General features: G+C 46.7%; 1 protein-coding gene across 2 annotated transcripts in view; it reads right to left on the reverse strand.

Annotated features, from left to right (window-relative positions):
- Positions 1-15223, reverse strand: part of LOC119446629 (urease subunit alpha-like) — a 110841-nt gene that overhangs the window by 75999 nt on the left and 19619 nt on the right. Inside the window, exon 2 of one of the 2 annotated variants that reach the window (XM_037711113.2) lies at positions 14-200. The exons of the other annotated variant lie outside the window; for it this stretch is intronic. Within the exon in view, the coding sequence (XP_037567041.1) occupies positions 14-139 (126 nt within the window). The 5' untranslated portion in view covers positions 140-200. The remainder of the gene's footprint in view (positions 1-13; positions 201-15223) is intronic. 2 annotated transcript variants of the gene reach the window in all.

Consider the following 15223-nt stretch of genomic DNA (forward strand, 5'->3'; position numbering starts at 1 on the left):
ATTCCACGCTCACCTGACAAGCGATGAGAGCCACAGCTTCGGGGTGATTGAGCCGCAGACCACGCGCCAATCGCTTCTGGGCAAGATACCCCGCCTGGTGCACTAGAAGGCCTTCCAATTCCTTGGGCGTCAGCCGCATCCTCTCTTCTTATTCCTCCACTGCCACCGCTCTTTGGCACGCCTCGGAGACGGGCACGTCACTGTATGAGGGCACGCAATACACCGGTGTCACAATGGGGGTAACAGGAAATTCGTGGAAGACGTGCGCGCCTGCTGCGCGAAGACCGTATCCCGCGCAAGTCGCGCTGTGAGGCACCCAGTAAGGAATGAAGTCAAGCGTGTGCCACAGCGGAGACCTACTTAACACAGGAAACGCCACTGCGCACGTCCTAATTATTTACACAGTCTGTACTGCAGGTTCAGCACCACGAAGCACCACGTGAAGTGACGGCACAAACCCGGCAGCGGGCGCAGTTCAGCTAACGAGTTCTCTGCTCGCGCCACGACAGAAGCAGCAGCGCTGGGCGCGAGTAACTGCCGGGGTGACAGCGTCAACTATAAGCTGACTGCCCAGTGTCGCCAGGGGCACAGTGTGCGGGAAAACACGATGCTTACGCCGGTGTGTTTGGCCGGTAAGGAGGAGAAAGAGGGGACGGGGGGGGCAGCCTTTTTGTACACACGTGTGCCCGGGGAGCCTTCCGGAAGGGCGACCGTGCGCGCTTTATCTGAATATATATCCGTACTATTCTTATCGCGCTCATTGTAATGAGCTTAAGACGACGGTGTTTTCCTTTTGCCCAGGTGAGATATCTTCTCCTCCCCTCCGTCCTAAAGCAGCGCGTCGCCTGCCTATACTCTCGTCGCCTTCGAGTGGTCGCCGAAGAGAAGGAGCGGCAGAGGATGCCGCGTTGACATACGCATGCTTGCGCGGTTGTGTGCTTCTGCGGAATCTTCTTTTTCAAGGTTCCTTAGATACTCATCCTAGCATGACGATCCCCCGGTACGCGACGGCACAAATTTTCCAAACGTACATCTATGCAACGAAGTAAACACACAAACAAAAGGTGTATCACTGATGCAGTGATGGAAGCGACATTTTATTTTTTTGGAGCAGGTTTCGGAGCAGAAAAAAATGCCACTTTGGAGCAGCCATAAGTGTTTTCGGAGCAGGAAGAATGCTAGTTTGAAGCAGCTATTGGTGTTTTCGGACCAGATTGCAAAATATGCCGTACGACTCCTGTAGTTAAAAGCTTCACTGAAGCGTATCATTAATGTTAATATTTGTCATGAAACATACTGCACATACAATAAGCGACGCAAATTGTAAGAAACAACCAAACAAGAAAATGGATGGTTATCGAACGTGCAATAAAATGAGCTATATACGTAAAATACCATACTTGTGGCAGAAATGACATCAAACCGGTAAAACTGAGCACCACATTATAAAAGTAACCACAATCACATATAACCGTTGCCAAAGCAGCAGTTGATAACCTCAGTCACTTTCACATTTCACCAAAATAGTCTTCATGTCAAGTTCAAAAATACAGCTAAATGAGCTATATATTTAAAATGCCAGTCTTGTGGCAGAAATGAGATCAAAGCCGATAAAGCTGAGCATCACAATGTGAAAGTAAACAGTCACATATCACAGTTGCCACAGCAGCAGTTGGTAATCTGTGTGAGATCGAATTTCCACCGCCGTTTCGGAGCAGTTACTAGCAAAAAAAAAAAAAAAAATGACAGCTTGGAGCAGCGTGTAGCAGCACTTCTCTTTTGGAGCACTTTGGAGCAATTGAGCAGCACCTCCATCACTGCTGATGTTGTTCAGCCGAAGAAAAGCTGCACTGAAGGAGGTGCTTCAGCACTGCTGGTTTGGGAACACGCCAAATGACATAGGGAGGAGTGCATCGGCGGCCGTATTTCGTAAGGATATTTTGTACGCCCAAATCTACTCATTTCTTATCGTCCCATCGAGTGGCCGATCCTAGCGATAGCTGGATAGGCAACTCGGTGGGAGATAATTACCAACGGCAACAAGAATGATAAATCAAAAGGAGTCAATTCAGAATACGACTCCAGGAACAGATATTGTTCCCTGATAGGCCGCCGGGCAAGGACAGTTCCCATTTAGTGCTTAAAGGGCTGTGCAAGTGCTCTTTCGCATCTAGATGAGAGGACCCACAGCTCTCCGAAGCAGTTATCGGTCTCTCGTCGACCGCGCATAGCGTAACTCTCCTCCTACTTAGTACGCTTCGGTGCAAGAGAAGAACCCAGACCAGGCGGATCACGATACCATACATATGTTCTCCCCGTCAACGTCATACGCACAAGCAAAAGCCACTTATACGGCCTGTTCTTCCGGGGCGAGATATATGTAAAGACCGACACCGCCTGACAACCCGGACTCAATCAATGTCGCCAGCCAGAAACAATCAGACACCGTAACTTTAATACCGTCGGCCTGCAATCTAAATTGTAGGCCGACGGTCAAAGGGGAATGGAAATGTAGAACGGAAATGTTTTGCGAATGCAAACAGACACACACAAAAAGCTTTAACAATGGCAAATTAATTGCGAATCGTGATTTTTTTTTCTATGCTACAGTGGCGCAATCCATTAGCCATTAGCATAATTAGTATGGTGTGAAGCACTATTTCCTGCATATATCTTCGCCCGTATCCACACTCGCAGAAGGGGGTAAGGAAGAGTTGGGAGTATGTAGGTAAGGACGAGGCAGTCCAATACTGTCTCCGCCAGTCATTCGCCCGGTACACCGCAGAGGAGCTTTACTGATGACCGAAATAAAACGTCCTAATCGGACGCGCCACCTGCGAAGCGCGGACTCTCTTTTTCTCTGACCGACGTTGATTCCTCAAGGGAGGAATGAAAGTGAAACGCTTATAGGGACACAATCACGGTAAACAATCCGCGGTAAGCCATCTGTCCAACGTTTATTTGATTGTTTGTTTGTCCTATGATGACGGCTGATAATACCCACTATGTGAGATTGGCCAAGATTCGGATGGAATTAGAAGACGTTTAGTACCAACTGGAAAACAACAGGTATACTTGGGGAATTAAGAACCCACAAGGAATGAAAACAACATAACGTACTAGAAATTTAACTAGAGTATCGCCTTCAAACAATTATAAATTATGCAACGACTGTGGAAGCATCCTTGTGACAGAGTCTAAAGGAGAAGGCTCCTAGAGAAAGAATTCCAGGAACTCAAAAATTCACTCCAATTTGAATAAAACTTAACTTCTAAAATGTTTTTTCTTTGCATATGTGAACCGGCGACAAAATAAGAAAACATGATGAATTGTCTCATCTTCTCTACAAAATGGGTACAGCTGGGAGGGAGGCAGACCAGCGTTGTGTCGATAAAAGTGTAAATAGTAGGCGTTTATTCTTTTAAAGCAAAGTTTTCTTTGCCTATACCATCCTGGGTATGCAGTGGCTGCTGCTGGGACGGTCGGTGCCTCAGCGGATATATCTGTGGACATACATGTATATATACAAAGGTTATATGTGCGCCAAATTAAAGTACCAGCGAACGCGCTTATATAATCCTTGCACGCTAACCGACAAAGCTGTGAGGGTAAGCACACCTCTGTTCTGCATAACAAAAAAAACAAAAAAAAATTCCTACATAAACCCTAAACAAATAATGTCGGCTCACGAGTATCTCTAAAGCACACAGACCTTGCTAATGGTATAGCGCATTATATTCAACAAATTGTTTGATTTACTTAATTTTCATTTATTTATCCATTCGGTAAGTGCCATTTGGGGGTGTTCCCCCTCTTGGCCAATCCTCCAGAATGGCTATATGCCACTGTGCCACAGGAGGTACACAACCCTTAAATGTAACCAGATATGTCAAGTCTTTGTCATACTATACTATGTCATACTTGGTATACATAATTTGTATATCACTATATCTCTGTATACATGTTTGTATATCCTTGTACATCATACTTTGTATTTGTCATAATTTTATTGTCATGCTGTACTTTGTCATACTTTGTGTACACACTTTGCATATCGTTAGATATTTGTATACATATTTGTATATCCTTGTATATCACACCTCGCATACTTTGTCATACTTTTGTTGTCATAAATATTGTCATAGTTTTCTGTGCCTACCGTTGTCACTGCCATTCTTGCCTCGATAACTTTTTTAGCATATGATACTTGCCTCGACAAGCATCATACATCGCCTTCTTCCCCGTGACATCGCTGCGTAGACGTGCCAACCTGTGCACCCGCCTGATTTTGGTGTTATAAGGCCAGAATGTCCTAAATGCCAAAATCCTAAGTGCGACTTAGATCACATGCTGTGGCAGTGTCCCGCGCTAAACGCTTGCTTCGGGTCTCCTGCCACCGAGGACGACTGGATCAACCACCTCAGGAGCCCCGACAGGGCCCTTTCAACACCAGGCCGTCCAGAAGGCCCAACAGGTGGCTGGCGAGCTCCGACTCCCAGTCCCCACATGGGTGGAGCCACCGGGCCGGCCCCCGTAAGGGGTGCCCAGGCCCCTTCAGGACCATTAATAAAGTTAATTCTCTCTCTCTCTTGCATTTTGGCGTATAGTGCGTAAAAGACTAAAGTTGCGACCTTTGAGGCGGTAAAAGATCAACATTGCATCGAATAACACGTTACATAAGATGAAAGCAAACACAATTGCACGCATCACCATTAGTTGTATAGAAGCCGATTAACCGCGTCACTCGATCGAGCCTCGCAAACAAATGGATTCCAACACGCCTATTAAAATATGCATTTTTTTTAATCTTCAAGGAGTACTGGGGACGTATTCTGCGACGACCACTTTCGGCGATAGTATCGCATCGGCGACAGTATCGCCGTCAGGCAGGGCGCCTGATTGACTGGTTGAGCAAAATCGGATGACGTAGTGCTCAACCAGCCAATCGGCGCGCGCCTGATGGCCAAGGTGTGGTCAAGGCGATAGTACCGCCGAATTGGATCGTCGCTGAAATACGTCCCCTGGCATGACATTTCCGACTCGATGAACCTTAAGTAATTTACTGTAATAACTTTTCAACAAACCAGTTTCGGTTTCGTTTCCCAGAGTTGTATGACATGACGTCACGATGAAGAAGGTATAGCCACGAGGGAGCGAGACAGCGAAGTTTCGGCACTCGCTGCGTCTGGCTCGGTCGTCTGCTATATGCTGCTGCATCGGGCTTCGCACCAAGTAGCAGCATGGGAGAGAACCGAGCGAGCCGCAGGGAGTGTCCCCAGTGTTGCGATTCACCCACGTGACTTCCGCGTAATGATGGCACGGCACATCATCATCATCATCATCATCATCGTCATCATCATCATCATCGTCATCATCAGCAGCTGCAGCAGCAGCCTATTTTTATGTCCACTGCCGGACGAAGGCCTCTCCCTGCGATCTCCATTTGCCCCTGTCTTGCGGTAGCTGATTCCAACTTGCGCCTGCAAATTTCCTAGCTACATCACCCCACCTAGTTTTCTGCCGTCCTCGACAGCGCTTCCCTTCTCTTGGTATCCATTCTGTAACTCTAATGGTACACCGGTTATCCATCCTACGCATTACATGGCCTGCCCAGCTCCATTTTTTTCCCTCTTAATGTACATTAGAATTTCGGCTATCCCCGTTTGCTCTCTGATCCACGCCGATCTCTTCCTGTCTCTTAACGTTAGGCCTAACATTTTTCGTTCCATCGCTCTGTGCGGTCCTTAACCTGTTCTCGAGCTTCTTTGTTAACCTCCACGTTTCTGCCCCATATGCCAGCACCACGGTAGAATGCAATGATTGTACACTTTTCTTTTCAACGACAATGGTAAGCTCCCAGTCAGGTTTGGCAATGCCTGCCGTATGCACTCCAACCCAATTTTCACAGCACATATGCGCCTCCTAAGAAATGAAACCGAAAATGGTTCGTTGCAAAATTACTTAAGGCTCTCTGATGCTTTCCAGCCCATTTTCTACGATTTCTAGGTCCAGAACCATAAGTTAACTCAAAAGAATTGAAAAGTTTGAAATGTCAGGGCACGTACTAATCCTTTAACAGAACTTTTACATACTGCCTGTGGCTGGTTATTCGAAGAGTCAGTAATTATACCGGTGCCACACGGGCAATGTAAAGTGCACTTTGAGCGAGTGCACTTCAGCGCGCTGAGTGTCACTTTGGCGGTGCGCTGCTACACGAGAAAGAAAAGTGTTCTTTCAAATTGATGGCCATGGCGATCGGGAGTCAGACGGGAAAGCATATATTTGTTAATATAAAAATGTGTGCACGAAAACAGTTTATTATTGCTAGAAAAAACATTTACAATCCGCCTTTACAAGTGCCGCCAACAACGGCAACTTGACAAGCAACATTCAAAACGACTCAATCCGCCAAACAACTGCGCAGCCGTTACCCAGCGTGGTCATGAACAGCCCGAGAGCGAGAGTACTTTTTTGCGGTTCTTGTTGTTTCTTGCGGTGTGGCACATTTTATCATCTTGTACCGTTAGTAATTTAAAACAATGTTTTAAAAATTACTCCTCACTCTTCTTGCAATAATACGTTACTTATTTTTTACTCATTGCTAACGAGGCTACACACTTCGCCGCCGCGAAGTGATTTCGCCGAACACACTCGCCTGCGAGTGCGCTCTGCAGTGAGTGTCACTATAGTGAACTAGAATATCCTCTAGTGGCACGATCGGAAGGCCGCGCCGCCTCTCTCGGCGGTCGGAAACGCCACGGACCGCCGCTACGGTTTCGCGTGACGCTACTGCGCCTTTTCCTAGGGGAAGCGCGGACGGGGCATCGGAGCGGACGGTACGTGTGGGTACAGCTGCCCGAGACTCGCGAGCCGCTGCGTCGGCAGCCACGAAGTGACGACTGCACGTTTACCGGTGTGTTCTCCAAAATTACTCGAGTGCCGTGCGGACATTTAGAATTGCGAGTACATGTACATGTACAGCTTCAACAATCTTGCCTTACTCAGTGTCAAAGGGCAACTGTGAGCCTGCAGTTCTCCATGCCCTTTTGCCCACTAATTCTGGCATCGAGATGTTTTCATTTGGTAAACAGCACCTAATTGACAAATTTGCAGAGAATGGCAACGTAGCTACCTCACAGACGTTGCTCACAGATAGTGCGCCAGATCATGCGTCATGTGTTACAGCTGCCAGTGATAACCGGCTGATGTTTTACATAGCAGGGTACGTAGCTCGGAAGTGCATTCTAAAGACGGGCTGCGAAGAGTGCCTGAAACTTCTAATGCCAAAGAAGTCGGCTGAAAATTCGAACCTAGCACAGTTAACACGCATGAAGGACATTCGATGGAGGCGAAATGCCAAGACACCCGTGTACATAGATTTAGGTGCACGTTAAGAAACCCCAGGTGGTCCAAATTTCCGGAGTCCCCCACTACGGCGCGCCTCATCGTGGTTCTGGCACTTAAAACCCCATAATTAAATTAAATTAACGCATGAAGGACAATGGTGGCCTGCTTTACCCTTCTAGCCTGCTATACAAGTTTTTCTTGATCTAGAAAAAAGCTTTCACAACGTGTTTCAATTTGCTGAAGCTACACTCTGACAGCATACTGGACATCCTAAGCCAACCTAACGCGAAGCAGAAAAACCAGCTTGGTTGTCCTGACCATTCTGAGGGCATTGCAGCTGAGGTCACAGTTTTTACATCACCACTCAGCTGCACTTCCTAAGTGAAAGCCTAAACCAGAGTAATGATAAAAAACGCGAAGCACCCAACGCTTAAAGGTCAGTAGGTGTTGAGTTGCGCTCATGTCTATCTGATGTGTAATTTGTGCTGCGAATCGTTGGAATACTTTCGAAAAGCTGTTAAATGAGTTAAATAAAGAGATGTCCTTGTTTTCACGTTCGATGCTGCGCACTGTATCCTGTACAGTAATTTCCTACATAATAAGCCTTCACCACAACTATATTGAATTCAAAGCCAAACGGATATGTGCCTATATTGAGGAATTAATCGCGATCAGTGGGTAACGAAGGTTCTGAGTGCGGGTGCTAAATATGGAAAAAAATATATATATACTGGTCGTCATGGTATATACAAACAGCTAAGCCACGCAGTGACTAACCTGACTATTTTATGTTTGCATTAACCAGAAAGCAAACGCGCGTTAGAACAGCAGCTGAAACTACTGAAGGAACCCTACAACGCGGCCGAAACTGCTAGGAAAGGTAGCGGTGGCGCCATCTCGCGGCGTCCGTGGAAAAAGAGGACGCCGGAGCCCGGCTGGTCGCACCACTAGAGTATATTCTAGTTCACTATAGTGTCACTAAGCGTTCCCGGGTGGCAGCCTGCGAATGACACTAGCTGCGAAGTGCACTCGCTCAAATGCACTTTTCCTTTCCCGTGTGATTAGTAAAATTTTATTATTTATTTTTTAACCTGTCACATTAGGGTACACGTTGCGATTGGTAAACTTAAGCCGTTTCTTTCCTAAGGAACTGTAATGAACTTCGAGACTAGCACCAGTTTTGAAATAACCGCCATCACATTTGCGGCCCTCCAAAAATGCACTGTTTCCCCACTTACTTATTTTCAAAACAGCACGCTCTTAGCAGTGCAGTACAAATTTAACAGGAACAATTAATTTCGTGGCGCTGTTCATGGCAGGCACATCTAGAAATCAATGCCCCGCCCAGGAATTCGTTCTAAGTGGATACACATGAGTGTGTTTTGCGAACTCAGCGGCTCCAATTCGTAAACTGCAATGTATTTCCTATAGGATGCCTATAGGTCAAAAAAATGTTTTCCATTAGTTAATTATGCAGTTCGATTCTCGTGGAAGTATAGCGTCCGCCTATTCGAGTATTCAGACTAACTCCGATTTTTAAGAAAGAAACATCTGGTAAACGTCGTTCTCGCTGACATCTGAGTTGTGTCACTCGGCTTTGCTTCACGAGTTTACCCGAGGAAACAACTATCGGAGGTGAAATGAGGCCGAGATAGGAGAAGAGGGCAGGAGGGCGAGGAGGAGGTGATCGGCCCATCCTCCGACAGTTCGCTCGCCCTCTTTTCTGGGAACCAGAACAACGACAAGGTTTTCGTCGTCCCTGCTTCTTTTTCTTTCTTTACTTCGTTTTCTTCTCTCCCCCCCCCCCCCCCTCCAACGTATCGAGATCGCAGCAGTGTTGTTGTCCCCAGCGGTCAGGTTTACGTGCAAATATTGATTCTGCATATGTATGTGCACGTGAAAGAACTTTTGTATATACGTCCCCCTCCACTTCGCCTGTGTGACAGATGACTGTCCCAGGTACTCACTTCCGAATAGCGACACTTATGTTTGTGTGTGTAGTGAGTGTTAAATTTTTTGTTCGTTTCTTCATTTCTTTTTCATTATTCTTGCCTGAGTACAGTGAATTTCGGGATAGCCGGAGCTAAAGATGTCCCGCTTCCTATTTTATTATTATTATTTTTTAAACTGAACGACAAGAGGCGACAACAACAACGTCAAGGGTCGACATGAGTACACAGTGCTGCAGAACGAAGAAAACACGGCCCAGAAGTGCAGCGACGACACAAGGAGGTTTCCACTGCAGGACGCAATGAGTATGTCAGGCGAGAGAGGGAGAGGAGGAGACAAAGACGAAGGAGAGGAGATAGAGAGCGGAGTGGGCAAAGATAGAAGGTGTCCTTATCGGTTCGGCAACGGGGGAAAGGACGCTCCGGTTCTCTGCTGAGGACAATGAGGAGGAGGAGAAAACGCAGCGGACAAGGGTGGACACTCGAGGCCAGTTCGCAAACAGTGTAGCTAACACGCACTGCAGGTGCGCGAGAAGAGAAAGAATCTGCCGACTTCGGGGATTCCTCCGGCCCTGAACGCACTCGCTCCGACAGCAGCAGTTACTCGCAACGGACGCAGACATTCTCGCCTCTTGTTGTTTCCTGTGGCTCTTACAGAGGCGCATTTTTCCTACACCGTCCCTTTACTATCACATCTACCCCGATGCCTTCACACCGCACTGCAAAACATGCCACGCGCCACACGCAAATCTCGACCCCATTATCTGGGCATGCCCCGCAGCACCACCAATCATCAAGCACAGCAGCAATCCTACATCCAAAATCACCACGCCCGAGCAGTGGGAGGCCATGCTGCTCAGCGAATGCCCGGAGGACGAACTCTGGGCAGTCCGGCTGGCCGACGAGGACGCCAAGACGCAAGGTCTGGCCGCCGCGTGAGGAAGGGGGGCTCCGGTGAGGCTAGTCTACCGGTCCCCCGCCTCCCTTGACCCCAGTAAGGACTTTCAATAGTTTTGTCTCTCTCTCTCTCTCTCTCTCTCTCTCTCTCTCTCTCTCTCTGCCTGTGAGCATACGCACAACGGGAAGATCGGCCGAGAATCAGGCGGTCCTTCTCAACTTCTTTGCGATGCACACAACAGCTGTGTTTACATTAATACAGTCGGATCGATTCGACTTGTCCGGCCGAAAACCGGTCGGGCCGAGCGAGCGCCGAGGCAAGTTGTGTCAACCCGATTGCAAGGAATGGGTTGACTCGCCCTACCAGCTTGGCATGGTGCAGGTAAACGCGCAGCTGGGGTCGGGCTGTGTCAGCTCGCCTTCTGGCCCGAATCGTTCAAGTCGAGTTCATGAAGCTATAACGTCGTCTTCGTGCGCTGCCTCCGAAATACACGCATACACTTCGCCACTCTCTCAGAGTCTTCCATGCGCACGAAACCTAGCACAAATTACCAAGCGCGAACGTTTCGCCGTAGCTTATAAGGCGCGCTTAATGTCGTCAAGCGTTAAGTAGTCGTTAAGTACGTCAAGCGCGCCGTGCTGCACGCCACTAAGATGCAGTGTTTACTATGTGTAACGTCCGCCAACCGCGACCGACGTCCGTATAAAGCAGCGTCGGATCGACAGACCTATGTGCGCTCTTTCAAACTGGGTTGCTGGCGCATGCGCACACTGGCCTATCTAACGTGTTTTACCTACCAGAGGACGACGAGGAGGAGGAGGAGGCGGTAGTGGAGGTGGTGGTGGGCTGACGACGACGACTGCGTAACGGAAAGGACAAACGGACACAGCAAACTATAGTTTAGAGCTGTTAACAAGCGTCGCAGTAAAACGAATAAGGAAGCCTGCGACACATTCGACAGACGACAATTATACGCGAGTTAGCTAAAACAATCAACTTAATATTTCTAGCTTCACTTCAGTTCACTTATTTAGTCAGTGATTCATTCTGACACATTAAGTGACGTCCACCGTCGCTAGTAATGAGTCACCAAAAATACACATTTATTTATTTATTTATTTATTTATTTATTTATTTATTTATTTATTTATTTATTTATTTATTTATTTATTTATTTATTTATTTATTTATTTATTTATTTATTTTCAATACCCTCAGGGTATAAGTACATTACAGAGGGAAGGGGGCATACATAGTAAAAGTGAACACAAAAAATAATAACAGAAAGATAGAAGCATTACACAGAAATGCACAAAACAGTATACAGCATATACGAAGCATTATACCGAATAATTACATACTGACGTAAAGTACACACGAGAAAGTAATGTGTGGTACTTCGATAAGCTTGATAGGGCATGTTTAAAGGCATTTGAATCAGCTATGTCCGTTATGAAGGCAGGTAAGTGATTCCAGTCCCTTGCGGTTCTGGGGACAAATGATTGCGAGCCCGCTGTAGTTGAAAAATATGGTATCTTAACCTTATGGGGTTGATCAAGCCGGTGTGAGCGAAATGGCGCTGGCAGGTTGAACAAGGATCGAAGAGCGGGGTTGTGGTAGTACATTTTGTGAAAAAAGACAAATGCGTGACTGCTTTCTACGGTTTGCCAGGGAAGGAAGACCAAGAGTAGCTTTCATTTCTGTGACGCTGGCACTGCGATTATAGTTAGCTGAAATAAAGCGAGCGGAGCGTTTTGCACTGCCTCAATGCCCTGTATCAACGTAGAGTGATGTGAATCCCACACAGACGACGCGTATTCTATCTGGGGCCGAACGTAGGTTGTATAAAGTAACAGTTTTAGTGACAGCGGGGCAAGGTAAAAGTTTCTTTTCAAGAAACTCAAAGTTTGGTTCGCTTTAGCTATTAAATAGTCAACGTGATGTCTCCATGATAAGTCGCTGCATATGTAAACACCAAGATAGCGATAGGAAGCTGTGGTTTGCAGGGAGCTGTTAAGAAAGTAGGACGGAGAGATAACATCACGCCTAGTTATGCGCATGCTTTTGCATTTAGTAACGTTTAATTCCATGTGTCACGTGCGGCACCACTCTGTTACAATATTTAGATCGTAACAGGTGATGTTGCGTCTGAAGCGTTGGTTACTTTCCGGTAAATGACAGTCGTCGGCGAATAAACAAGCTTGGGAAGAAATATTTGTAGTCAAATCGTTGATATAAATGAGAAACAAAAGGGGACCATGGACTGACTCTTGAGGTACGCCGGAACCGACTGGAGCCAATGGAGAATCGGAGCCGTTAGCTGTAACATGCTGGACACGACAGGAAAGAAATTCGCGAATCCAATCAAGTACCTGCGGTCAATATTTAACGCGTTTAGTTTACGTAATAGTAAGGAGTGATTAACTTTATCAAAAGCCTTGGCGAAATCTAAAAAAATACAATTTACAAAAATCCAGAGTCAATGTACTCATGTAAGTTGTTTGTGAAGGTGATAAGTTGGGTTTCACACGAGAAAAACTTATACGGAAGCCAAGTTGCGAATTCGAGAAAAAAACTGTTATCCTCCAGATAGTTGACAAGATGTGTGAAAATGATATGTTCAAAAATCTTACATGGAACTGACGTGAGTGAAATAGGTCGGAAGTTTAACGGGCTATTTCGTTTACCTTATTTGAAAATTGGCCCAATTTTACCTATTTTCCACTGGTCTGGTAAAGTACAAGAGTCATACGATTGCGAAAAAAAGACTAGAATAATTGAACAGCGCTCTTTCGTGTTAATCTGATCTGTTCCACAAGTGGAACTTAGTTTTAGTTTGTCGATTATTTTTGCAATCTCAGCTGAATCAAAAAAAGGCCACAGTTTCGCCCTAAGGGCGAAGCAATGAATGCGATAGCAACACAGCAATGTCATACGAAGTAAGGTGGGCGGCTTTGGTAGCAATATGAATTGTAGTAAACGTGAGCTGATTAAGTAAGCAGGTGTGCTGCGGCGTAAGTAGACCGACATGAAGAGAGACTCGATGACCACGAGAAGGCGCGTGTGAAACGGTGGTGTTGATGAGAAGCGCTGCCCGTGGGCAGCGCGCGTGCGAAGGGACACACCTGTAGCGCTGCACTGCCGATCCGGGCAGCATTACATGTGTAGCGTGCGTTGGAAAATGTGGCCCGACTATTACTAACTGAATGAACAAGCGTGGTGTGAGCGCGCACAAACAAACATGAATAGATCACACTGAATGACTGCAGACAACGACTGTCAAAACGCTGGCAGCAAGCAGCGGGCGAAGGTACGTGCGGTCTATCGCTTCGATGGAAACTGAGCGGCGAATGCACGGCTCATAAAGGTCAGAGCCGTGTGGAGATAAGAGACGGTGCGGACGAGCGACGAGCGCGGTTGTTGGCAGAGTAGAAGTGCGCCCCCCCCCCCCCCCTCCCCCCAGCTCCCTCCGGCGCTGGCTTCCCGCTTCCTTGCTTGCGCGTGGGAGATTGAGTGCGTTCGCTCTCCGTGATAGCGCGCGTCCCCGCACGCTTCCGCTCGGGCATGCGGCGCGCGGCGAAGATTTTATCTATAGGGAACCTGACGGCGACGGCGACGGCAGAAATCCGGTTGAAGTGTCCATATAATTGCTATCGCAATAAAACTATCGGATCCATGGGAAGGTAAGGCGTCGCAAGCGATTTCGCAGATGAAAATGATTGAACGAAGGTATCATTCAATACAGAGGATGTCAGGGATGGCGGCACGGGTTCACCGGATGGATAGGATAATGCTAACTTGTGGTCATTGTTTTTTAACACATTCCAAAAGCGTTTCGGGTTAGTTTTCAGCATGTTTGGAAGAGTGGTGTTGAAAAACTAATATTTGCTACATTTCAAATCGGAAAGGTACGTTGAAGCGACTGTTTTGTACGATAGCCAATTAGATGTCTTTTGCGAAGTTTTGCTCTTCGAAAGAAACGTTTCTTTTTGTAGCAAGTCGGTTTATGTGCCTTCTGTACCAAGGTGTGTTATTACTGGAGAATATACGTCGAATAGGTACATATTTCTGAATTAGTTGTGAAACTGTAGTTTTAAACATATTCCAATTGATTTGTACTGGGGCGGTATTCTGTAAGAGGTGGTCATAGCGCTAGAAGACACGGACAAGAACGAGAGAACAGGACGAGCGCTAACTTTCAACTGAGTGTTTATTTCGAGAAACAACCGTATTTGTAGGCCCGCATACAGAAAAGGCCCAATCATCGCACATGAAAACCAGCCGCATCCAGGAACGCAAATTCATTTGTAGTCAGCGCAACTGAAGGGGAGCTGATGCAGGTATCACCGGCCCTCCCTATCAGAGTGGCTTCAACAACCTCTCGCGTAACTTTATCTACATTTCTATACAAAACGGAACACTCATTGAACAAGGGTTTTCACCCACAATCACTGTAATGCACAGAAACATGACCATCTCGGTATCGGTTCAATTTTTGTTTGTGTTCTCTTAACCTATCATTCAGGCACCTCCCAGACTGCCCAACGTAAACTTTCCCGCACGATAACGGAAGGCGATACACAACATTCTTTACGCACGACACAAAAGGGGTCTGATGATTCTTTTTACAACCTCCGCGTTTCTTGGCAAACGGATTAGTGGCACTGCATAAGCTAAGCAATTTCTGCGGAGCGGAAAATATTACATCTACTTCAACCTTTCGTCCCATCTTCTTTAGAGCGTGTGATACGTTATGCAAATACGGCACAACCTTTTTCATGTTGTCACTACTGCTCACGTGTGTGCCATTCCGTTTCTTTAACGCACTTTCTGCTACTGATATAAGTACATGGTTAGGCTATCCTGCGTCCAATAGACGTTCTTTTTGTATGTCAAAGCTGCTAGACATTTTATGGGGGCATGATTTGCGGAACGCCTTGTCAAGACACAGATTAGCGATTGCTCGTTTTCACCAGCTTAGAATGTGATGAATGATGCGGAAGCAACATATTGGTGTCACGAGGATGAT

Source organism: Dermacentor silvarum, chromosome 3 (assembly GCF_013339745.2).
Source record: "Dermacentor silvarum isolate Dsil-2018 chromosome 3, BIME_Dsil_1.4, whole genome shotgun sequence".
In the NCBI taxonomy this organism is placed as follows: Eukaryota; Metazoa; Arthropoda; class Arachnida; order Ixodida; family Ixodidae; genus Dermacentor; species Dermacentor silvarum.